At 56.7% G+C, this 25,756-nt stretch overlaps 1 protein-coding gene across 2 annotated transcripts in view; it reads right to left on the bottom strand.

The window, feature by feature from the left end:
• Nucleotides 1-14,832: 14,832 nt before the first annotated feature.
• Nucleotides 14,833-25,756, bottom strand: part of LOC111155732 (ATP binding cassette subfamily G member 1) — a 54,508-nt gene continuing 43,584 nt past the window's right edge. The window contains exons 8-15 of one of the 2 annotated variants that reach the window (XM_022516096.1): nucleotides 25,291-25,405; nucleotides 22,504-22,688; nucleotides 22,271-22,372; nucleotides 21,261-21,429; nucleotides 20,353-20,453; nucleotides 20,110-20,268; nucleotides 18,862-18,980; nucleotides 14,833-17,691 (exon numbers count right to left, since the gene is read on the bottom strand). In XM_022516096.1, coding sequence (XP_022371804.1) covers nucleotides 17,463-17,691; nucleotides 18,862-18,980; nucleotides 20,110-20,268; nucleotides 20,353-20,453; nucleotides 21,261-21,429; nucleotides 22,271-22,372; nucleotides 22,504-22,688; nucleotides 25,291-25,405 — 1,179 coding nt within the window. In that variant the 3' untranslated portion in view covers nucleotides 14,833-17,462. The remainder of the gene's footprint in view (nucleotides 17,692-18,861; nucleotides 18,981-20,109; nucleotides 20,269-20,352; nucleotides 20,454-21,260; nucleotides 21,430-22,270; nucleotides 22,373-22,503; nucleotides 22,689-25,290; nucleotides 25,406-25,756) is intronic. The other variant, XM_022516097.1, reaches the window with a different exon arrangement.

Here is a 25,756-nt window from a genome sequence, read left to right as displayed (position 1 = left end):
CGCCGTCCCACTCGCGGGCTGGATCGGAGGCCCCTGCCCCATCACAGCCCAGACACCACCACGGGGGACGGTCCTGCCCCCCACCCCGGCTGGATTGGAGGCCCCCTGCCCCATCACAGCCCAGACACCACCACGGGGGACGGTCCTGCCCCCCACCCCGGCTGGATCGGAGGCCCCTGCCCCATCACAGCCCAGACACCACCACGGGGGACAGTCCTGCCCCCTACCCCCACCCCCGGGCAAAGTCTTCTGTCCCCTCCTCGTGCATTCTAGTTTTAAGAGCGTCTTCCTGGGTAATTGGGGAGAACCCAGGTCAGACTCAGATGCAGAAACAACCTTCTCTCCAGCACAGGGCCTCCTTCCAGGGACCCCCCCCCAGCTCAGGAGAATCATCTGGGGGGGCTGGGGGTCTTAATCATCTCATCCTGGAGCTCAAAGTTATCTCCCCAAACTTCTCTCTGTGGTTCCCCCAGGGGGCACGGGGGATCTTCACACGGGTCGTGTTCAGACTGTCTGCTCCCTGCTCCCTGGGGGTCCCGGGCAGTGTGAATGCTAACCTGCGCCCCCAAGCCAATAGCATCACAGCATCTTCAAGGAGGGACTGTAGTTGCTACAGTCATCTGGGGAGCTTCTGAGGCCTCAGTCTGCAGGGCGGGTCCCGGCCCAGACAAGGGCCGGCCGGGCAGAGACACCAGGCAGCTCCCTCTGGGGGTGCAGACGCCCACCCACAAAAGCACGTGGGCTCTCGGGGAGGATGGGATGGCCAAGTCCAAGGTGCAGATGCTGACCCCGGCCCCAAGGTCACAACTCTTCCTCAGCCTGCGTCAAAGCCAAAGGAGCAGGCAAAACCGTGTCTCACATGTCCCCTTAAAGCCTCTGGGGGATCAGATGATCGGGGGACCCTGCCAGGCCACTTTACCTTTTACCTTGATGGCTCCGATTCAGGATTTCCCTTTCAGTGTCGGGCCTCAGCATAGCCTTGTCCCGAGCCCATGAGGGGCTGTGCTAAGCTCACAGACGAGTTCACAGACCGCCTGCAACCCGCCAGGCCGCGGACCTCATTGGAGACACCCCAGCCCCAGCCAGGCCCCCACCCGCTGACCAGGTCTGGACCCCAGGGACCACCAGCCCCCCCTGCTGGCTGGCCCGTGTACGGCAGCCCCGACCCTTCTAGCCACCCCGTCCCAGACAAGGATTTACTGGGATACCCAGTCTCTCAGCTCCCTCTGCCTCCTGCCAGCACCCAGTCCTGAGCCAAGTCACATAACACACACCCAAGTCCTATCGAGTTTGTCTCGCTAACACCATCTTACCGAGATGCCCAGGGTGCGCGGTGTCCCTAGACGGCTCGTGTGTTACTGTGGTCTTCGGCAGGTGGACGTCGCCAGGACTGGGCTGAAGGCCTTGTGGGGTGATGGGGGCCCAGGGACACATGGTCTTGGCCAGTGGTTCTCGGCCTGGGGCTCCCTGATTTCCTAGGTGGTGCTCCCACTGGAGGATGGGGGGTGTGGGGTTCTGTGCAGGGGCGAGCGCCCACGCCTCTGACACCTTCCTCCGGGCCGATATGCGGAGGGCGGGCACTCAGAAACATGTGGTGTCCCTCCAGCCGCCATCCCTCTCCCTCTACTTCTCCCATTTTATAGGACGATATGCGTAGTGATCTTACTTTGTGTGTAGGCATGTCATTAAGCATAAAATTATTAAGTATGACTTCCTTTCAGGAGATCCAAAGGGGTCTTGTGAAATAAGGAGGTGGGCTCTGCGGGGATGAGCCTCGTCTCCCGGTGAGGTCTCCTGCCTCTTCTTGCCTGATACCCGAAAGCCGGGCAACCCCAGGAGACCCCTGCCTCCCTGGCCTGTTTGTTCCCATCCTTTCCATCTTAAACCTGAATCACAGCTTTTGAATTTAAAAAAAATCCCAAAGGCTGACAGATGTGTTCTCTATTCCCGTAGGGCCACCTCCCGAAAGCCCCCTCCCCCTCCTACCCAGGTCAGTGGGGGACAGTCACCGGGCCCACAGAAGCGGGGATAACAAGACCTTGGCTCCCACCTGCCCCAGTGTTCTGCACCCTTACTTCCCATTTAGGGGCTCTGCTCCCGCTTTCTGGAACAATCCATTTCTCCCCAGTATTCCAGCAGCTGTCGAGGCTCAGGGGGTAAAGCCTGGTGTCAGGCGCTCCCGCACTGGCGAGCCTAGCCCCACCCAAGTCACAGTGCTGGGGGACCCCGAGGCAGGCACCTGGGAAGGTCGGGTCTGTAGCTGGGTCTGCGCCCCTTCGAGGCTGGGATGGAGCTGGCCAGAGCCCTAAAGCCCCGTGGTCCCTCCCTTGTGAACAAGGACTGCCTGGTCCCCATCCTCCCCATCCTCCATCTCTCCCCACTGACACCACCAATGTGCCAAAGGACCAGTTCCGATTCCAGAAATCCTGGCTCCGACCTGACCTGTGTGTCAAAGACCAGGATCCCTGCAGTGGGGAGTCACACCCCCTCACTGCCGCACTTACAGACCGACCTCCTGTCTCCATCAATTAAGGGAAAACATCTTTGCCAACATTTCAGAGTTCTTTCTCATTCTCCTTTTCCTGTGGATGAGCCGAACCCCGGGTGTGGTCTGTGCCCTCCATCTCCCACCCCCAGAGAGGTGCTCCGTGCTGGGGGAGAGACCTGGACTAGAAGATAGGAGGGTCTCGGGGAGCACTGGGTGCCCTGCCCCCTACACATGATAAAGGGGCAGTTCCGGCTCCTTTAAGGAAGGCTCACGGCTGTGGGGCTGTCCTGTTTCACGCATCTTACGTCACAGGGCCCCACAGCAGCCCTGCCGAGGTATGGATTACAAGGAAGCGAGGGGAGGCACAGAGCGTGAGGTCAGGAGTCCAAGGTCACACAGCAGAGAGGGGGATGGGAGCCCAGAATCTGGCTGGTTCCAAGGTCTGCAGAACCCACCCCCCCATCCCAGCAGTTCCAAGCTCTCAGAGTAGAGGAGGGGGTCATCCTCAGCTCATGGTCAGGGCACCGGGGTGGGGGGTAGCCTCTGGGGGAAGGAGGGAGAGAGCCGGGGCCCCCAGTGCCCTCAAGTCAGTGAGTAGCCATGGCCACACGGCTGCTTTGCGTCCCACCAGAGAGAGCTAGAGGCAGCTCTGTGAACCTGCAGGGGGCCCCCAAGTGTCTGGGACCCCCCCCCCAAAGGCATGCACTAGCCCAGGGGAAGCTGGAGGGACGAGAACCCATGTTTGGAGGAAGCTTGCAGAAGTCCGGGCCACCCACCCCAGCCACCTGGACGCACTGAGAAGTGCCCCCAGGGCAGGCCAAGCAGGACCCTGACCCCTGTTAGAAGCCAGGAAACCCGCAAGCCCCCAGCACACGGGGCAGGAGACCCCAGACTGGATTTATCCACAAGTGCCTGGGTGGAGGCTCTAAGTTCAGCGACAGAGAAACACCAAGTCAGTGTTGCCGAGGAATTTTTGAGTGAGGGCGAATCCTGTGTTTGCCGCTCATTTCCTGTGTCTGCCCGAAGCCTGCAGCTGCGTCTCATTCCTCGGGATCCGTGCGAAGGCCGCCCCCCCGCCCCGGGGCAGGAGGGGGTGCCTGGGGAGGGACGCGGTTCCCTGGGGAGCCCCCTGTCTGCGGCGGGGTTGGTGGTTGTTGCCAGCCCGGGGGTGGTGTTGGTGACCCCGATGGGCCGTTCTTCCCACGTGCCACCCACGGCTTGCAGCCCCTCTGGAAGAGCGTGGTCAGGTGACAGGCCTGCCCACGTGGGCCATGCTGCTCTGCTTCGTGTTCCCAGCCGCAACAGACGCAGGGCGTGGGGGAGAGATTACCTCGTTCCTGGGTCTCAACCTCGTGTAAAGGTGCCACAGTGATCTGCTGGGTTTAAAAACACAACGCTGTACCCGAACGACACAAACGTAGTGATCCGAAGGGGCACGTGCACCCAAATGTTTATAGCAGCAACGTCCACATCAGCCAGACTGTGGAGAGAGCCTGGATGTCCATCCACAGATGAATGGATCAAGAAGATGTGGGATATATACACAACGGAATACTATGCAGCCATCAAAAGAAATGAAATCTTCCCATTTGCGATCATGTGGATGGAACTAGAGGGCATTATGCTGAGTGAAATAAGTCAATCAGAGAAAGACAATTGTCATATGATCTCCCTGATATGAGAATGTTGAGAAACAAGACAGAGGATCGTAGGGGAAAGAGGGGAAAATGAAACAAAAAACGAAACCAGAGAGGGAGACAAACCATAAGAGACTCTTAATCTCAGGAAACAAACTGAGGGCTGCTGGAGGGGAGGGGGTAGGAGGGACCGGGTGGCTGGTTGATGGACACTGGGGACGGTATGTGCTATGGTGAGTGCTGTGAACTGTGTAAGCCTGATGATTCACAGACCTGCACCCCTGAAGCAAATAATACATTCTATGTTAATAAAAAAGAAAAACCACAACACTGAAACACACAAACTAAGTCTGAGCAATTACTTCTAATGACTTGCTTGCCAGGAGCCCCAAGTGCCCCAGAGCCCAGTTCTTTCCCTGAGTCCTGCGGGACTGGCTGGGGGTCTCCCGGGGGGAGGATCTTCCTCAGGATTTTTAAGCAATGTCCTTGGCTGGGGACCGCCGCTGTCAATGGAGCACCCAAGAAAGCACTAACCAGTGTTAAAACTGGGGGCTAGGATGCGCTGTAGCGTGGACTGGAGACCTATCTTCCCTTTTACTCAAACTGCTGTGAGAAATCACATATTTACTCTTTACCAATGAGGAAGTGGAGAGAAATTTATTCAAGGACACAGCCTTGCTGAGGGTCAATGCTGGGACATTCTGGAAGCTTCTGTGGGGCCGCAGGCAGCATGATGCCGCTCTTGGTCCTCTCGGGCACCCTGGCCGCTCAGCAACCCCCAGAGGGCCCCAAAGGGTGCCCATTACACCTCCACCTGCTGGTCGCCCAGCAGAGGCTCTGGGTGAGTTGCATAATGAATTGGGTTCCATAGGACCCAGGGCTCATTTTGAGATTGAACACCTTTCTCAGCAACTTGGACATGGTACACGTGTGTAGAACCTTCCAGAACCCGCAGAACGAGAACTTTGTCTTGCCCGGGGGAAAGCCAAACTCCCTTGCTACTGGTGGGAAGGGGACATAAATGCTAGGCTCTCCACCCCCTTACAAACACACTGTGGCCATTAAACCTGATTATTACTTCCTGTCGTGTGTACATGCGCTTCCCCACTCTTCAGTCCAGCTGGGCAGTAAGAGTGTGCCTTTAGGGACCCTTCTACACTGTCGGTGGGAATGCAAGTTGGTGCAGCCGCTTTGGAAAACAGTGTGGAGATTCCTTAAGAAATTAAAAATAGAGCTTCCCTATGACCCTGCAGTTGCACTACTGGGTATTTACCCCAAAGATACAGATGTAGTGAAAAGAAGGGCCATCTGTACCCCAATGTTCATAGCAGCAATGGCCATGGTTGCCAAACAGTGGAAAGAGCCAAGATGCCCTTCAACAGACGAATGGATAAGGATGATGTGGTCCATATACACTATGCAGTATTATGCCTCCATGAGAGAGGATGAATACCCAACTTTTGTAGCAACATGGACGGGACTGGAAGAGATTATGCTGAATGAAATAAGTCAAGCAGAGAGAGTCAATTATCATATGGTTTCATTTACTTGTGGAACACAAAGAATAAATAACACAGAGGACATGGGGGAGATGGAGAGGAGAAGGGAGTTGGGGGAAATGGGAGGGGGAGACAAAGCATGAGAGACTGTGGACACTGAGAAACAAACTGAGGGTTTGGGAGGGGAGAGGGACGGGCGGTTGGGTGAGCCTAGTGTTGGGTATTATGGAGGACACGGATTGCATGGAGCACTGGGTGTGGTGCATAAACAATGAATTCTGTTACACTGAAAAGAAATTTTAAAAAATAAATAAATAATTTTTAAAAAGAATAAAATAAATCTAACATTAAAAAAGAGTGTGCCTTTAACATTCTTATTTGGCAGTAGTTCCTTCTGCGTGGGTTGCGTGGGTCTGTATCGTCCCAGAATATGTTGGCCGGTCACCGGAATTCACCGCTCTGGTCTAAGAATCCTGAAACTTTCCAGAGAGGAAGGTGGGTGGCCTGTGGCACAGCGACTGTCCCAGGAAACTCTCCCTCACTGTGTGTTTGCTCTGAGGCCCTTCAGGGTCCTGGGTGGCAGAGGCTGGAAATTCTCCCCTCGGACCTCTGGTCATCACTGGTCACGCTCTGGAAAGAGTTAGACATCCTCCCATCCTCCACGTCCCCATCGGCAAACTGGGGACAATGGCTATGTACATCAGAGGGCATTTAATGACTGTGACAGCAAGATGCAGACTCAAGGACACCTGGGAGCTCAGAGCCGGCACACTTCGGAGGGCCATAACCCTTTTGGGGGACGGGGTGTCTCCACCTTTCTGAGCTGGCGCGATGCTTCTCCTGTGTCGTGTGCTGCTCACCTGTGCTTTCTGCCAAGTGAAGGCGACATGTACGTGATCACACCCACATGATGGGCCCAGAACAGGTACATCCAAGGGACAGGAAGTCAGTTAGTGGCTGCGAGGAGCTGGGAGGAAGCAGGTGCGGGGGAGTGACTGGTGATGGGCTCCTTCTGGGGATGACGAGAATCTTCTGGAACCAGAGAGTGGTAGCAGCTTCAGGATTCTGTGAGGACGCTGGGAAGCGGTGAATTGTACACTTTAGCGGGGTGCGTTTCCTATTAAATGAGCTCTCTCTCTCCTTCCATTATATGTCTATAAACCCAACTGTGATTGTATCTCTCTTTGTTGATTTACTGACTTTCTGCTCCAAGAATGGAGCTGACCTCTGAGACTTTACCGCGGGCCCCATTCTGGGCTGGCTCATCTTGTCTTCAAAGCCATTGGTCCTACCAGATGGCCTCTGAGGGGGCGTTGCTCCCTTCCTGGTGTCGGACCCACCTCTACCTACTGCAGCTCGGGGCACGAGAATTATTAGCCACTTCTCACCTGGCAGTTGCCTTTGCCCCTGTTGGCCTGGATGCTCCAGCCTTTCTCTCCTTGGTTTTGTGGGGCCCAGGTGCCCCCGCTTCTCCTCCCTCCCACAGACCTGCCTCCCTAGGGCTCTGTCCTCCACAGCCCCGAGGCCGGCGGTGCACAGCCCCAGCGCCCCCTAGAGGGAGCCCCTGGACACCCACCCCTGCCCTCCCCCCACTTTGGTCCTAGTTCTCACCTGCCCCCAGGAACTTTCTGTCTCGGGATGTGCAGAGATGCCCTCTCCTCCTGCCACCTGCTGTCAAAGATGACAACTGGATTAGGGAATCAGGAGAAATAAGTCAAGTTCTGAGGTCACCGTGCCAGCAGGCTAGGCTGCCGGCACGCCTCCTTGTGGCCCGATTAGCGTCTCCCAAGTGGGGCAGCACGGCGCAGAGCGACCCAGGCAGCTGGCGGCTCGCACGGCAGGATGAGCAGAGAGGAAGGAAGCAGCCGGGGGGACGTCAGCTGATCCGTCAAGAACGGTGACCTGCCGTAAGGTTTGACCTCTATTTCTTATGTTGTTGTCTCTCTGGAGAATGAGGTTAACAGGAACACGGACTTGGACTGCCAAGGTCACGGCGATCAGCAAAGATTAGTTCCCATCAATGGGGTAGGACCCTCTTGGGCTAATCTTCCCTGACAGCATCACGAGGCCTCGCAGCTTTGTGAGGGTTTCCCGTCCCCCCGCACACCTATAGGCCCCAAGAGTCACCATGTCCAGGTGTAATGGGAGGCCAGAGGGCTAGGGACAGAGTGTCAACCACGTGGGACTGTCCTAAAAGCTCCCTCAGGGGCACCGTGGGAGTGAGGAGACACACACGGGGGCTGCAGGTCCCCACCTTCTCTGGGCGCCCGTTTCACTTTTGGATTTCCTTCCACTTGCGTTTCCAGAAGAGCTTCTGGGATTCAAATCGTCAGTGGTAAGGATGTCAGTTTAAGATGCTTTCCAGATTTTCAGATTTGTTTTGAAGCCTGGTGGTTATTGTAGAAACAGCCACGGTGTCTACCAGAAGGCAGACGGCTGCAGGGATTCTGGAACATTCCCACGACGGTGTGCCACACAGCTGTTGCTGTCCACTCCGGTCTGGAGCGCCGTCTGCGACACCGTGCGAGGAGAGGCAAGTGAGGGATGGAAGGCTGGGGACGCCGTGTCTGTCTCTCTGGGAGTGACCAGGGAGGGCGAATAAACGGCTGTTCGCTGTCGACTCCGGGAACCTCACGGGGCGTGCCCGGGATGGGCTGCGGGCCGGGTTATTCACTTCCGTATCACTTGTTAAAGTGAACACGGAGAATTTATGGAACTTGAAGATTCTAATAAAGATAAATCGGGAAAAAGTGTGGAAGGAAGGGGGATTCCGATGCGGGAAGGTGGCGAGTGGTTTGGGAGCACAGCACAACGTCTGGGGACAGAGAAGCTTGGGCAAGAAGAAGGGACGGGAAGTGCCGAGTCATGGGACCGTGGCTTTTCTCTCTGCGTCCCTGCGCGCACACCTACGAAGGTAACCCGGTCCTCCCCATCACAGTCACGCCCAGGCGATGATCCCAGAGTGAAACCTGCGCCCAGGCCCAGCCTGAGCCCCAGTGCTGACCTATATGGGGTCCCCAGAGCAGAGAGTCCTGGAGCTGACTCACCCGTCATCTTGCCCCTTGGCAAAGCATCTGGAAGAAGTTTCTTCTGGTCATGGGGGATAGGTTTCCCCTTAGCTGTGACCAGATGGATTCTCCTCCTTAGCTCTCAGTCCTACAGGGTCTTCCTCCCATGGCGGGAGGGTGATGAAGGAGCTAAGAGCCCTGCCTAGACCACCGGCCTCTGAATTCAGCTTCCACCAGTGCCTCGGGCAAGTGGTCTAACCCCTGAGCCTCACTTCCTCACCCGTGACATGGGGCCGGCTGCTGCTCTCTGCCTTCCCCACCCTGGAAGGGCATTCAAATGAGACAGTCCATGAAAATGCACTTGACCCTGTGCTCCCACAAACAAGTGGGGGCTGGCACAGCACCCCGTCACTCTTTTCTTCCCAACTTCATGCAAATCTGTTACAACGCTGACCCAGGAACTGCTCCATTAAGCCTGAGGCTTCCGGGACGCCCGGGGGGTGTAGTGGGTTAAGCATCCCGCTCTTGGTTTTAGCTCAGGACATGATCTCAGGGTCCTGGGATCAAGCCCCAGGTCAGGCTCTGCACTCAGCTCAGAGTCTGCTTTGGATTATCTCTCTCCTTCTCGCTCCTCCCCTCCCACTGCCTGCTCTCTCTCTCTCTCAAATAAATAAATATGTAAAATCTTAAAAAAAAAAAGTGGGTCTCCCCCAGTCCCCAGGCCAAGTCTCCCGGTGCAGGTGAGGGCTGGCGTTGTGGAAAGCACGAAGGAGAGAGAAGTAGAAGTCTGAAAATAACAGTGTTTTATTTGCTTGTTGTCACATTTTCATAAGTGGCGTCTAATTTCAGAAAACAAAGTTCAAGTTCTGCAAAAAATGCACATACAAATCTTCTAAGGAGATGACTACAGAAATATGTACAACAGGGTCTCGGCCTATAAGGTGCAGTTACAAAGCTCCCATTCTAGGCTCTGCTCTGGTCTCTGTTCCGGCGGAGCGGGATGGCCGATGAACAGCCGCCCGAGAGAGAGAGCAGACGTTATTTTTAAATATATATGTGTATAGGTGCGGCGTCTCTCTACAACAGTGCAAACCTCTGGCTAGTGCAAGCCACAGTATTCGCTAAGGAACAAGGCAAGATCGCTGTAAATTCGTCCATCCAGGGTTCTAAACAGCAGGGAGCGTACGGTCACAGCTTAGACAGATACACGGGTGTGTGCCCGCGTTTGCACGTTGATTGAAAATGTTACTTGCATTGACTCTTGCTTTGGAATAACCAAGGGATGACACGAAGTAGCGGTTCATCTAATAAAAGGCAACAGCTCCCCCCAGGCGGCTCTCTGACCCATCTGTCTACAAAGGGAGATACAGACAAATGAGGGGGAAGGGGTTGGTTACAGAGAGTAACTTCTTCAACAAATTACATTTCACCCGCATCTACAGGGATCTCGAGACTCTAAAAACGGTAAAGCCCCCTGCCTTGCTCTGGTGGTCTGTTTTGTTAGTAATTTGGATGATAGGACACTGGCCATCATTTTTAATTGGCCGGGGACTTAAACAATGAGATATTTATGATTAAACTCAGGCAGCCTGTATTCCAAACATCACAGGAAAGAGAACTTTGGGGTACATAATGACAGAACTATTTTTTAAAAAAATGTAAAACTAGAACAAAAGAGCTACCATGACCATCAAAATACTTCCAGGAAAACTAAGACCCAGCTCGGGTTGCAGCCTGGGATCTCCAGGAACCTGTGAATATAGGGCTCTCAACCTTGACCCCGTGTTCCCCACGACTCACCTCTCCCTCAGGCCTAACGGATTTGCCCAGCAGGAGAGGGCATCTTCAAGGCCCCCCAGGAGGGGAGGTCATCTGGGTAACCTGTGCTGCAGAATGGGCAAGCACTCTTTCTGGAAGCTGCCATACTATCTCATGGCTGGGCTAGGGTCTGCTGTCAGGCCAGCATTCTGGGCAGGGAAGGTGGGAGGTAAACAGTGCACCTGTGTGGGGGTTAGGTAGCAAGGACCTTCTACAGCCTCCTTCCTGGGAAACTGGTCTGGGGGCCTCGACCACCAGGCCCAGGGTCGTGGCGCCCACCCGCTGGGCCTCAGCATCTCACCCCGCTCGCCCCGCCCTGCGGCACGTGGGAGCGGCTCCCGCGTGCAGAGCTCCCGGCAGGAGGCTTATGGTGAATGGAAGGGAAAACCATTTAACCGTGCGCAAAACCGGGGCCACGTTGACATACACGTGGAAAGTGTAGGCCAAAGGCACCCAAAGGCGATCAGCGGGATTCCCTCTTCCATTTACGCAGATGCTCCCAGAGGGAGAGAGAGGAGCTGCTCTGCTGGGAAAATCTGAGCTGAATGTAGTAATTTTGGGTTTTGCTCCTTCTTATTGATGTGGCTTGGGGCACATGCTGTTCCCCAAATTTGATTCCTGCATGGGGGCTGGAAGACCAGCTCTGAAACCACGAGCCTAGGGAGAAACGCTCATGTGCCTGTGGCTGTGTCCTCGGCTTGGGCTGCGAGCCTGGTGGTCGTGGGGTCTTGGGGTGTCTCCCGGGAAGGTGAGGCAGATCCGGGTAAACCCAGCCCTCCAGCTGTGGAAGGGTCCCCAGGCGGGCTCTGCCTCCCCTTCCCTGCAGCCTCAGAAATGGGAGCCCAGACACAGCCATCGAGCTCCCCGCCGACCCCGGGCTTGTGATCAAACACGGACACTTTTAGGCCCCTGCTCCCTCCTCTTCAGTTTCACAATGGTCTTAATGCCCCGGAAAGCCCCTACACTGTGCCCTCACCCAGGGCAATCCTTCGTTCTGTCGTACCTAGGCTGCACCACCGTTTTCTCCTTTTGGATGCCCGGGGACTATTTTGGGAGGCATTAGGGGCTCTGAGCACAATGGATACAGACCAGCTCTATAAAAATGCGGAGTGGTCTTCCTCAGTGGGCCTCTGTGCGCTCGTAATGAGGCCACAGAAGCGTCTGTTGGAGGAATGATTCCAAGTTGGCGTGTTCAGAGGTAACATACAAAATTGGGCTAAGGCTAAACCCTTCTGTTTGTACAAAGACGAGGAAAAGGAACGGGAAGAAGGTGCAGTGGTTGTGGGAGACCCGCTACCCCAGCAGAGGGTTTGAGGGCCACCTTCACCCGCCTTCCTGCCCCGGAGGCTTGGGTGTTAGCAAGAGGCTGAGCTGGGCTTGCTAACGCGCACTGGGGTTTGGTCCCCGGCTCTGGCTGCTGCTGGCCCCCAGGAGCCTCCGGGTACGGGCTCTGCAGAGGCCGATCATCCCAGAGGCATCTCCCTGACATGAGAGATCAAGGACAGTGACCCAGAAGGACCCTGGCGTGAATGGCAGCTGGGCCACGGGCCAGCTGGCCGGTCTGCAGGGGCAGGTGCAGAAGGAGAAGCAGAGGGAGCTGGGGGGCACACGGCGCCATTACGAGCGGGTTCCGCACGTGGGATGCCCTCCAGTTTTGCAGACGAGTTTGAAGGCCATGCCCCAAGCACCACGTCCTTGGAAGTCCTGGGTCCACGGTGCTGAGACAGCTCATACCACCAGGATCCTTCGAGGTCCTGCTCGTGTCCACTCTGGGAGCCCAACCTCAGGAGGACACGTTTTCCCTATCGCAGCCATCTCTGCAGAGACCAGGCCAGAGAAGAGGGTTTCCAGGAGCATGAGAACAATGAGCGAGGGGTGTCCCATCCCTCTGAGGAGTCACTGCCAGTGCCCGTGTCCCCTGAGCCCCCTCTAAGGCAGGAGGGACAGGAAGGGACAGGGAGGGAAGGCTCCGGCCTCAGCACATGGGGGTCTTGGCAATTTCCAAGGTTGTGACCAACATTAACAAGGCAGGAGGGAGCGGGTGGGGAGGGGGAAAGCATAAACCTTGAAGACAGTCCCTCATAGCACAGGAAGGTGTCCCAGAAAGAAAGTGATTGTACAGTCGGAGGGTGTCAGACCAGGACACTACGTAATAACGCGGAACTCTCATTAGACGTACAGCAAATATATTCAAAATGCAAACTAAAGGCCCATTTTGCCCAGTAAGAGTTAAGCAAATCATTTTGACCTTGAAGCATTTAACACTGAACACAAGTAAAAAGTTTTATATAAAATATTTATTAGCGGTCTTTATTTTGTTCAAGTGTCTAACTTCATAGTCTCAACACTGTGCACCTCCCCGTCTTGGGGGTTTGGTTTCGCCCTTTGTCACATTCTACTTTCCCCAGCGTTGGACGAAAGCCTCAGTGGGGTTTGACTACGCTGGTCACCATGTGCGCCACAGGCAGGCAGGGAGGGATTTTGTCTTTCCTTCTGGGAGTAAAGGATGATGGAGCGTTTAGAGACAAAGCAAAGACTACAGAATAATACTATGGGAGCCCAAACCTGGATCAAGCCTGCACGTGTGTGCATGTACACACACACACACCAGCCCTCTCTAGGCCGACCTAGTCCTCAAGTGTGCTGTGTTGAGAAGCCAGGACCAGGCAAGGGCAGAGGACGGCTGCTCTCCACGAGGCAGGAGTCAGCGCAGCCTCGAGGCCGGTAGGGGGGCAGGCGGGGGCGTGGGCCACCCTCCCACCTCAGCTTTCTGTGTGGTGACAGCAAGTCCACGAGTCGCCACTAAACTAGCATTGCGCCCCCACGCTTTACCAAGTATCTTCGTGTGTATTTGTGCATTACAAACAGGAGACGATATGGCAAAACAAAACAGAAGGTCCTGGGGTCAGACCGTGGCTCGAATGTCGACTGCGCTCTTCCCTGGCGTGGGACCTGGGGCCTCGCCCACCCTCCCCCAGCCCCATGCTCTGCAGCTGCAGAAGGAACGCACTCCCCCCACCCTACCTGCTACACTCGCCACTGTGGCCAGGCCACATCTGGGTCCCCTCCCCCTGAGCCCTCAGTGCCTGGGACAGACCCAAGCTCGTCAGGACTGCCAATGGCCATGTTTGCTGAGTTAGAGGATGGACAGAGGACCTGTGCGGCCCCCAGTGCAGGGCCTGGGACCCCCAGGTAGGGAAAGATGCTCAGGACACCAGGGCTCAGCCTCTTCTTCTCTCTGCCCAAAACCCAAGGGGACTCCACCTGTCCTTGAGCTCCTGGTAGTGCCCTTCTCGGGGTGGGAACCCAGCATTTCTGTGGGTCTCTAGGATGGGCTGCTATCTGGAAACTTAGGTTCCATTTCACCCACGATGACTGCGGCAGACTCCAGCATCTTTTCTGTGAATGTTTACATGGGTTTCCCCCCACGGCACCCACGCAGGGCTTCTCAAGGACTGATCTCTCTGGCTGACAGTCAGCGAGGGCAGGAGCAAGGGAGGCACAAAGTGCTCTGAATGTGGGCGCAGGTGGAAGGCTCCCAAGGGGGCTGGCGCCAGAGCCCAGGCCTGCAGCTGGAGCAGGAGCAGGGGCAGGTGCAGGAACTGGATCAGGTGCAGGAATAGGAGCAAGAACAGGAGCAGGAGCAGGAACAGGAGCAGGTGCAGGAGCAGGTGCAGGTGCTGGAAGAGGAGCAGGTGCAAGAGCAGGAGCAGGAACAGGTGCTGGAGGAGGAGCAGGTGCAGGTGCAGAAGCAGGAGCAGGTGCTTGGAGCAGGAGCAGGCACAGGTGCTGGAGCAGGCACAGGAGCAGGAGCAGGCACAGGAGCAGGAGCAGTCACAGGAGCAGGAGCAGGCACAGGAGCAGGAGCAGGCACAGGTGCTGGAGCAGGCACAGGAGCAGGAGCAGGCACAGGAGCAGGAGCAGGCACAGGTGCTGGAGCAGGCAGGAGCAGGAGCAGGCACAGGTGCTGGAGCAGGCACAGGAGCAGGAGCAGGCACAGGAGCAGGAGCAGGCACAGGTGCTGGAGCAGGCACAGGAGCAGGAGCAGGCACAGGAGCAGGAACAGGCACAGGAGCAGGAGCAGGCACAGGTGCAGGTGCAGGCACAGGTGCTGGAGCAGGCACAGGTGCTGGAGCAGGTGCAAGAGCAGGAGCAGGAACAGGAGCAGGTGCAGGAGGAGGACCAGGAGCAGGAGGAGGACCAGGTGCAGGAGGAGGACCAGGTGCAGGAGCAGGAGCAGTGCAGGTGCAGGAGCAGGTGCAGGAGCAGGAGCAGGAGGAGAAGCAGGTGCAGGAGCAGGAGCAGAAGCAGGTGCAGGAGCCGGCGCAGGTGCTGGAGCAGAAGCAGGAGGAGGACCAGGTGCAGGAGCAGGAGCAGGTGCAGGAGCAGCAGCAGAAGCAGTGAGCAGGAGCAGTGGCAGTGGGCAGTATCCGAGCTTCTCCCCCTTCTCTCCTGACAAATGTCACTTAAAAGCGACGTTCTTTGGACTTCTACTTTCGCCTCTCCTTACACACACAGAGAGGCTACACATCTTTTGGACAAGATTTGGTTCTTCCTTCCAAATGAAGGTCCGAGATGCAGGGTTGGGGCAGTACATTCAGAAATTCCGTTTGGAAACGAACTCCGGCAAGCTGGCCTGCTTCCAGTCCCAATGTATGAAAGACACGGTCACCTACCTCTTAACCACAATGATTTAGAAAAACAAATCAGTAAGTTGTTTGGACATTATCTTTGGTCATTGGAATAAATGTTTTCTGGGAGGGCTGGGAAGTGCAAACCACACCCTTTGCATCACTGCCAGCAGGGGCGCTGCCCGTAGAGAGGGCCGGGCAGCGTCCCGGGGCTTCCTACGCAGAGCCTCTGGCCTGGCTGCTCCCTCCCTCCAAAAATCACCGTATTACTTTGAGTCTGCGTCTCCGTCTCCTCTGCTGACAGCCCTCACGTCCCCCAAGATCGGCCCCTCACTCGGTTCCTCATCTATTAAAGGGATGAAGGTAATTTATTAACAATGGAAAATTGAAACGTGGGAGCATGAACTCCCAGGGAGACTGGGTTTTTTGGGATTCCTTCCGAGGGCGCAGGTAGACTTGGAAACCAGATTTTCAATCTCGAGGGATCTCACTGTCGCTTTCCCAATTGGCTGAGAAACGGCGGGGTGGGTTCAGGGCACATGATGTGAGCTGCCTGTGGGGGTGGGCTCAGCCCCGCAGTGCGGCTCCAGGCTGGCCCCGTCCTTGCTGGGCCACAGCGGGAAAGAGGTCTCTACTCCTGACCACACATGCTGTGAGGCCAGGTGTGATCACAGCCCTCCCCACCCTCCATTTCACCAGCCTGCTCCTAGGTGGGTCTTCCGCCCTGTGACGTCTCGCGGGCAAATCTGTCTCGAAACTAAGTGAGGACTCTTTATAAAGCCTAAGTTCGATCCTGGGTAAGTGCTCTAATCTGGAAGGCAATGCCACTTTTGTACGGAAGAGTGAAACTCAAAGTTACAGTTTAATACGCTCAGTGCGTTTACTACAAAGGACGGAAGGGTTAAAAAGGGTTGCTAAGCATTTGCATGTCAAATCTGTATGTGAGTAAAATGAGACTCCTTCCATTCTCTTTAAAGTGGGAAACAGAAGTTTTGGGAACAGAACTGGGGAGTCAAAGACCCCTTTAGGGGTGACAGCCGTGCTACTGTTCATAGCGGAGGAGATAGGCTCAGACAGGGCATGAGCGCACCCACGAAAACAGGCTGTCCCTGGGAGACCCCCGTCCCCGGGCAGGGAGATGCCAAGTGCGGGCAACTCCATTTCCCTCCTTGGTCTCCTCTGACCTCCTGCTGGGTCGCACTGCCTCTGACAGCTGGCACGCACACGGCATCAGGACACAAGCAAGAGGCAAGTTACCCCGCAGGTACGCCTGCCACTCCTGCCCCACAGGGATTTTGTTCTCTGACTTCGTCCCTGGGAAGAAGGAGCTTCTGGTCTGTGACATCAGCAGGGGCTCAGCACCGAGAAGGCGGGGATGTCACAGACACTGGGCTCGGAAAGTGGCCTCACACACAACCCGGTGCACCGTCTGAACAAGCCACAGGAGCCTGGGCTACGCAGACTGTGCCGGTTGCTTGTAAGGCCTTGGAGGCTGCGAGGTCTGGGCACCGCCCCCCGCCACTGGTGGCTCCTTCCTGTGGCGCCCCGAGGCCCTCCCCGGCCACCCTGGCTTTGTCACCTGCCTAGCTCTCCCAGCTCCCGTGGAGGTAGTCGACGTGACACGAGAGGAGAGGGACATGTGTGCAAGAAATCAACAAGGCTCATCTTCTAGACACGTTTTAGGCGAAATTAAGATGTTCAGAAAGTTAGGAAGAAATAAACAATGTATTTTTGCTTAAAATAAGCAGCACGGGGCGGGGTGAGGGGGGAGAAAAGACTTTGGGAAGGTTGGCCAATGTCACCCTCCAGCTTTCTGTTCGACTTTTTGGAACACGTGCAGCCCCAGAGCCTTCTCCCTGCTGGGGACCGCGCCTGCATCTTTCCCAAGTTTTGCCTGAAAATGAGACCAGCTCCGTGCCTTAGTTAAGCCCCTCGTGTCTCTAAGCAAAGTGTGTTATTTACCCTGAATAATTTCCTTTAACAAGTACTAAAAAGATACAGTTTCTTAAAATGAATGAGAGTTATTGGCTTTTGGCTTGGAAATTGACTTCTCCCCGGAGGAGGCGGCAGAACCGTAGGACGACAGCGACCGTCCTGAGACCGGGCTGCCCCTGGCGCGGGTCCTTCCTCCCCGGCCTCCCGGCTGCTACTCTGCTGCGGGTTTCTGCGTGCCTGGTCTCCGTGGGGTGAAATTCTGCATGAGGACACGACACCTTTCTACACCTTCTTCCCGGATGAAGTTGGAAAGGGAGATGGAGAGAGGCGCGGGCGCGGACGCGGGCAGCACCGCCGGGGGCTGGGGGGCGGCAGCGGTCCCCGCGGCTCCGCAAGGGGCCCTGGGCCGCGATGCCTATGTCCGTGTCTCCTGGAGCTCGGGTGTTTTACCTCTCCGCCCGGATTTTGTATCTCAGGACGAAATAGGCGATGAGGCGTAGGGAGATGAAGAAAATGCCCAGAACGATGAAGTCTAGGTAGAGCTTGGCATCCTCTACGTCCAGCTCCCTCAGGATGGCCTCCGACTTCTGGAAGTGACACGTCTCATCGATGCCGCAGTGCAGGTCCTCTCGGTCCAGCCCGTAGATGGACAGGATGACCCCCTCGAATCCGTACCTACAGAGGAAGGCTCTGGCCGTCAGCAAGGCCCTCCCCACGGCCAGGGGACCCCACGCCCTCGCGCCTGCGTCCATCTGCAGAGGGAAGCAGCACCCCCCACGCCGTCCGTGATCCACACGTGGCCACGCGCTGTCCCCGAGACCCCTCTTCACACGACTGCTTCCCAGCCTTGCAGCAGCCTCCCAAGACAAACACACCCGGCTTGGATGAGGTTTGCCCGATTTCTGTCTCCTCCGGAGCCTCCGCCCGCAAAACCAAACAGAATGGGTAGGAGCTACTTGTTCAATGGAGGAAACCAACTTGAAGGCTCTTTGATCGCCTGAGACGACAAACTTTTTCACAGTTCGATATAATAAAGGATCTAATAGCCTTCCAAGGACTAGAGAGCGTTTCAGTTAAACCCTCTCGTGCCATCTCTCATTCCAGTCCAGCCCAAAGTGTCCAAACAAAAACACCAATTTTGAGAAGAAAGACATGGGTTTCTGATTTCTTGGCGTTGAACACACACAGATTGCTGAAACTCTGTACGGGCACTTTGTTTTGATTTTGTTTTCCTGAACAATATATCTGGGTCTGAACTGATATTCTAGAGAAAGAAAGCTTGTTCCCAACTTTGGATCTTGTGTGTCACATGGGATCGCTGGAGCTGGGGGAGAAGAGCTCTGGAGATGGGCACTGCCCGGTAAAGCCGACGTGCCAGGACCCAGAGCAGAGAGGACCAGGCCCAAGCACTGCGGCACCCAGGGGCCAGGACACTCTTGTTCAAAGACATTAGGATGTTTAAAACAGGACGTGGTTTCCACGGGATTTACGCAGTCAGAACCTCGTTTGAGTGCTGTTCATTCCAGAGAGGGACGAGGGCTGTGAGATGGAAACACGCCCCCCACAGCAGCTCTCTGAAATGGGCAGAACACGGGGTCCACCACAGCTTCTTCAAGGCACAAACTGCTAGTATTTATTTAATTCTTGTGTGTGTGCATGTGTGTGTGTGTGTGTGAGAGATGGTGCGGACACACCAGACTTAAGAGAAAATGAAAGGCACCAACAGTCTCAAATTCATGGGGCAAGCATGATGCTGGCCTTTAGCTGGGGGCTAGGAAGTGGCTTTTGTCCCTTCCCTCTGTCCACATAGAGCTCCCGAGTGATCCGAGACCCCACACACGCTACCTGACGTAGGAGATGTAGGACATCCACTGCAGGTAAGCTGGGATCGTGTCGAAGCTGACAAAGAACCCCGAGAAGAGGAGGACAGGGATGGCCGTCACAGGTCCCACAAAGGTCGCCACCTGGGGAGACACACAGGGACGTGCTCAGGGGCAGCAGGTGGGACTCCCACCCGGTTTCCTCAGATGTCCCTGGGAGGCCATATCCCACATGTATGGGGAGAGTCACAGCAACTGGGAAAGGGCCAGCGCTCCAGGCTGGTCACCGAAGGCCAGGACAGCACCGAGCAGCCCCTCTCTTCCAGCCTGCAGCCTGTCTCCACACAGGGAGGGGCTGGGACATCGTGCTCAGAGAGCAGAGGGCCCCGACAGGCGTGGGTGAAGAGAGAGAGCCTCCCGCAGGGGGCAGACGCCAAGGTGAATGATGACGAGGCCGTGGCACAGCAGCTGGGGGAGCAGAGAGCCGGGTGCTGCCGCTGTGCCCCAGGGAGGAAGGGGCAGTGAGCACCATTCCCAGGCCCTCTGGGCGGCTGGTGGGCCAAGCGCTCTCCACGGCTGTCCCATGCACACATCGCTATGCCTGTCCCCGGAGGAGGGGACCTCCTGGAGGCTAAGCCATCAATAAGTGGTGGGGGGCTCCGAAGACGGGAACGGAGGGTCCATCACATGCAGCGGTGCGAAGGGCGTGTGCTGGAAGGCCTGGCGGGCATCCGGTTCACCAGACTGTGGCTTTGTTTTGGGGGACAGAGCTGCCCAGGGCACGCTGAAACCGCCACAGTGCGGGCTTGGGCAGGTTGGGGGCACGTGAAGCCCCGGGGCAGGGGAGGGGCACAGGCTGCCCTCGGGGGTCCAAGGGACAGCGGAGCGGATCCCCCAGAGGTAACGGAACATAGGCGTTGAAAGCTTGGACTCGGAGCCAGGGGCAGCCCCTGACCAGACCATGTTCCCTTTCTGGGCCTCAGTCTCCCCCAATGTGAGATGGGAATGGCACCACCCTAGCTCGTGGGGTGTCTGAGGCGCAGTGAGCTAGGACGAGGAAAGGACCGGGAGCAGCGCCTGGCAGGCACCGAGGCCACCTACGGGCCCCTGCTGCGATCAGCGCGCCAACCCTGACCGGCCTCGGCGGTTCCTTCCCTGGGCGTCCACCTGCGGAAGCTGGTCTGAGAGGTCAGGGCAGAATGAGACGGCTGCGTTTTGGGGGGGAGGGGCCCCAGCCACACTGGCCCGCCCCCCACCCCGCCTCCGCTGGTACCTGCAGGGACGTGGAGGCGGCTCCAATGAGCAGACCCAGGGACTGCGCCACCAGCGACGTCATGGTGCCCAGCGCGGCGAACAGCACGAACCTCACGGCGTCGGACGGCTGCGAGGTCATCCAGTACACGATGCTACAGTAGGCCACGGGGAACATGATCTGCAACACATGGCCGGTCAGCACCCCCGGACACGGCGTCCCCCTCCGCAGGGAGTGCGGGGAGCGCGCCCTCCGCTACCACACCTGGAAAGGCACGTCGGCCATGGTCTTGGCTAGGTAGTAGGCCTTCAGGCTGTACCAGTAGTTCAGGTGTTCCCGAAGAAATACTCCCATCTCCAGGGGAACTAGGAGACAGACGGAGGGCAAAGGGGTCAGGCCCACCCGGCCTGCGAGCCGGGACTCCCCGCAGGCGCGCATGTGCGGAGCTGGAGAGGGCGAGGGGCATCGGCCTGCACGGCCCTCGGAGGCGGGGCTCAGACCTGCAGACCCATGCACCGGCCTGGGAAAACTTCCAACCGTGACCGTGTTTATAACCCAAAGGGTCACCAGGGGGACGATCGAAGAGCGGAGAACATCTGCTCGGACACTGAGCATTATTGTAGTGATTGGCACAAGTATTTCCTGCTAAGCCGACAGTGAAGCAGTGTGATTCCTCCCACGGGCAAGAACCCCCAAGCTGGTCCTGAGCATTCAGGCCATTTAGGGAGGCGACACTGGGGCAAATTTTATGCTGGAGTTTATGGTCAGCCCAAGTGAGCAAGGGCAGCGTGCTTGGCAAATAATCTGGAACTGTGTGGAAATCCATATAAAATAGCCTTATTCACTCACAAACTTTGGCCACAGAAGGCTGCCTAATGAGTGAATGGGGTAACAGTTAAGGAGTAAGATTTCAGGGGTTCCTGATTAGAACACTTTGGGACTCTCTCTTTGGTCAGCCTTCCACAGTGGTTATAGTTTCTCCATTAGTGATTAATTCCTTTGGCTTAAACATGGTACCTATTTTGTTGTCTAAGAGAAAATATGATCATCCCTGTCAACAAAGAAAATGATACTTCGAAAAACCAAGATATTCTGTGTCAGAAAACTCAACTATGGGCCGAGCCTTGACCGGGGTCCCCCAGTGCTGGGTGGGCGTAGGGTCCAACACTCACACGTGAGAACGGTGGGCATGAGGGCTGCGAACATGAGGAATAGCATGGAGAAGAAGAGGAAGCCGGAGTTACTCAGGACCTTCTTGGCCTCGTTCCCAATCCCCAGGTACAGCAGGCCGATGAGGAGGCCGATTCCAATGTGAGATGTGATCCGCAGGTGTGTCAGGACCTGGGGGCAGACACGGTTCTCGCTGAGTGCGCGGGGGTCGGGCAGAGACTGAGGAAGGCACTGGCACCTGATTTCTCCTCTAGAAAAGCAAGCCCCGACCCTAAACCAACTCACACACTCACACACACACACACAGACACACACACCCCAGAAGCAATTGCTATTCTCTGTTAAACCCCCTTCACGAAAAGCAGGAAGGGTGGGCTGCCTGGCCTGCCTTCAGAGGAGGGGACAGGTGAAACAGTGCTGGGGGGCAGAGAATGGACACACCCGAGGCCCTCCTTGGAGTGCTCTGGCCTGGGCAGCTACAAGCCCCCCAGTGTTCAACGCAGTTCCCAAAGGCCCCGCTGGGCACTGAGCCCTCCCCGGCAGGGAGCCTGCCAGGTTGTCCACTAAGATAGGTGGATGGGATCACGGCTGCTGGTCGCTCGCCCCCGCTCCTGCCAGCGCCCTGTGCCCACAGGGCCTCCTGGAGACAGGAGCACACTCCCACCCGGGCCCAACCAGAGGCAAGTGAGCACGAGAGGGTTTGCCGCCCCCAGCGGGAACTCCGACAGGCTGCCCTTTGCCATGTTCCAGAAGAGGAGCCGTGTCTCCATTCTGGGTCCCAGGATGAGACATGGGGGGCAGGGCCACCAGCCGCTGCCATCAACACAGGACACCAGCGTGACCTGAATTCACTGTCAGAGCCCCCGGGGGTGTTGTCACAGCAGCACCGTGGACGGAAAGCTGACCGGTGCGAAGGCAGGGAAACAGCCCGACAGCTCAGCCAGGATGACCACACCGGAAAACCCCCCTGCGCCTCCCTCAGCCCCGAGAGAACGCTGGCCCACAGCCTCACCGAGTCCCTCATGATACTGAGGAAAGTCCGTCTGAAGAGGATGCAGAACTGCGTGAGGCAGCTGGCCGAGAAGCTGTGGCAGCCCTCCATGGAGGCGGAGTCCTGCGGGCGCACATGGGAAGGGGGGCCGTGAGCTGCCAGCACCGCACGCAGCCCCCCGCGGCCGAGCGAGAGCCCCCAGGCGGCAGGGTGCAAGGCGCAGCCGTCCCGCGGGGGCCGGGGCTTTGCATTACCTTTCTAGACCCCTTCAATCGTTTTGCCTGCTTTACCTCTTCAGAGGGCCGGTGCCAAAGAAAAGGGTTCACCTCGGCATCCCCCCCAGGCTCTCTCCTGTGGTCAGAGTCACACATGCCCTCCCGGACGGCTCTCACCAGGCGGCCGTTCTGATCACCGTACTCGCCGGACGCGACCTCCATGACTGCGGAGACACACACGGGTCAGTCCCAGCACCCCCACCCCCGGCTACCCGCCACCCCCCTGCGGAGGAGCCCCCCTGTGGCTAATGTGAACCCAGGCCTTGGTCGTTTTGCAACAACATGGCCATGAGCATCGCGGGAGTTCTTTTAACCGATTATAGGGGTGCTGTGTGATAGGATGAGACCATTCCTCAACCCACATTTCGTCAGCTCTGAAACCCCCAGCAAGGCCAGGGATGACGTCAGGACCCTAGAAATGAGAATTCAGATGGTGATACCAGGGAGTCAGAGGGAACGAGCTCGTGCGTCTGTGAACTTATTCACCCACTGATGTGACTGAACGCCTGCCTCGGGCATCCAAGCCCCAGGATTGGAGCCAAGGGATGAGCAGGAGGGGGCTTGCGTGTCCCTGTGGGCTCAGCGGGGATGGCTGCAGGGACAGTGTTTCAGGACCATGGAGAGCGGCCCGCTGCCACCACCAGCTTGGGACCCTCAGCCCACCTCCTGATCCCCAGGGAGTGTGTCCTCTGCTGACCCCGTCTCTGGATCCCACGGCCTCTCTGTGGCCCCTGGTTCCACACCCCACACGACTGCCTCTCCTCCCCTCCCCCAACCTGCGGTCTCCCACGCCTCCTTCCCACGGCCCCTCCCCTCACTGACATTCGTGCTGAAGCCCAGAGTCCCCGGCCTCAGTATTTGGGCTCTGCCCTCTGGCACAGCAGCTGTCTGCTCTGCTGAGCCTGACCCAGGGCAGCCAAGCCCTCCTCGATTCTGTCATAAACCAGCACGTGTTGCCACAGGAGAAAGTCATCGTCAGTGACGACACACACGCCCAGCGTGGCCGGCCCACCTGCTCACTCATGCCCACCCTGCTCTACTGTGCTCCGAATGGCCCCTCTCCCCTCCCCTCCTGCCCTCTCTCTGGGGACACAGAGGGAACAGCAGAAGCCCCCTTCCTGAGACCTTCCCACAGTCCCATGTGCCCGGTTTCCTATGCCCTAGGTCCTCTCCTTTTTGCAGGCCCTGGACCTCCCCACTCCACCCCTGCTTTGTGGCCCCTGTTTCCACCTGCCTCTCTCTCTGGGGAACGAGTGTGTGACAATCATTGGCTCTACCCACTGCCTTTGCGACATGCCAAAGCCTCTCTTTAGATGAGGCCCTCCTCCCCCTGGGCCCCTTCCTGTCCACTCTGTGCCCCGCCCCCATCATGACCCACTTCTCAGAAGATGGAGCCTGGCCTGGGAACGGTGTCTCATGGAACACAATTTGGGGGATGATGTTGGAGAGATGTGGAATCCGGCAGTGCTGTGGCCAGGTGTTTGGGGGGAAAACATAGATGAGAAAGGCTGATCCCCTCCCCCCATTCATATCCACCTAGAACCTCAGAATGTGGCTTTATTTGGAAAACACTCTTTGCAGGTTTAATTTATTATGGGTCTTGAGATGAAACTGTCCTGGATTTAGGGTGGGCCCTGAGTCCTGTGAGTGTTGTCTTTACCAGAGGAGGAGAGGACACCCAGAGACAGAGAGAAAAAAGCCATGTGAGGACATGGGCAGAGACTGGGGTGGCCCAGCCACCAGCCCAGGAACACTGGAGCCCCCAGGAACTGGAGGAGCAGGAAGGACCCTCCCCTAGAGCCCTTCGAGGCGGCACAGCCCAGCCCACACCTTGACTTCCAGCCCCAGGACCGTGAGAGGATGAATTTCTGCCGATTTAGACCACCCAGCTTGTGGGGCGTCCTTGCAGCAGCCATGGGCAGGCAGAATGTGCTGGCAGAGACTGGACCCCAGCAAGAGGCTGAGGTGGAGGAACGGGACTGGGTGGGGGTGTCTCAAGCACTTGGCAGCTTAGTGAATATGAAGCTTGAGAGAAAGAGAAGGCAGGAGGGTTGCCAGTCTCCCTAGCTTTGCAGAGCCTGGTGGAGGAGACTTGGTTTTGGAGACATAGCCTGGAGAGGTTGTGCAGCTTGCTGACGGATGTATGGGGCACGGTGTGGAGAAGGGGTGCTGGGCCCAGAGCCCCAGTGGATGGGGAAAAGGGATAGCCAGCAGCAACAACATCGACACCCTGGAGGGCATGGCCAGGGGAGGGGCCTGGGGACCGCGCCAGGGCAAAACGAGCCCTGGGGTGGGCTCCTACATCTCAGGGCCCCAGACACAGTATGCTTGGCTGCCAACCCTGAGACAGCCAATCCAAGAGGAGGAGCTCAGACCATCAACTTAGTCTCCAGGCTCTGAGCATCACCTTTTTTGTTATGTTTGGTGGAAACTTAAATCCGCATTTTAATGACTCAGTTATCAATGTGAAAGGGTCATTTTTTATTTTTAAAGGTTATTTATTTTCAGAAATACCTTCCTTTAAATCAGAAACCTAACACACAAAGCGTTAGGAAAAACAGCTCCAAACAACAGCATCCTTGTTCTAGGTCCTAGATATCTTCTCTGAAGGATGGAAAATCTCTAATCTGCTTTTAAAAGCTCCACCACAGGATGGCACTGGAGTCACATATGCAATATTCAAGGAATTCCAGATTTGGGGGTGTTGGGTAAAAGCAGAAACTCACCAAGAGTGGAAAAGAGCCCCTTTGTCAAGGTTCTACTTACCAAAATCAGCTGGGTTGTGATAGGTTGGGCAGTTCAGACCTAAATCCCTCAAGTATGGCACAAGATTAGAGACTTTTCCCCGGTACACACATTGTCCTTGACTGAGGACATAAAGCTAGAAAAAAATAAGGAGAAGGAGAACATCAACCTTGTCCTTCTTTGTAAAGCAACAGGAGCTGCCAGTCTGTCCACCCCTCCATCTATCACCCATCCAACCTTCTATCCACCCACCTACCCATCCATCTACACATCCATCCACTACCTACCCACCCATCCATCCACCCTCCCATTTATCCATCCATCTACCCATCCACCTACCTACTAATCCACCCATCCATCCACCACCCATTCAACCTTCCATCTACCCATCTATTCATCCTCCCATTTATCCATCCGTCCATCCATCCATCCAACCACTACCCATTCAACCTTCTATCCACCCACCCACCCACCAATTTACATAACC

This window comes from Enhydra lutris, unplaced genomic scaffold (genome assembly GCF_002288905.1).
Source record: "Enhydra lutris kenyoni isolate GAN:26980312 unplaced genomic scaffold, ASM228890v2 scaffoldscaffold43, whole genome shotgun sequence".
Lineage (NCBI taxonomy): Eukaryota > Metazoa > Chordata > Mammalia > Carnivora > Mustelidae > Enhydra > Enhydra lutris.
Note: the sequence above shows the minus strand (reverse complement) of the source record. Positions and strands in the feature narration are given on the sequence as shown.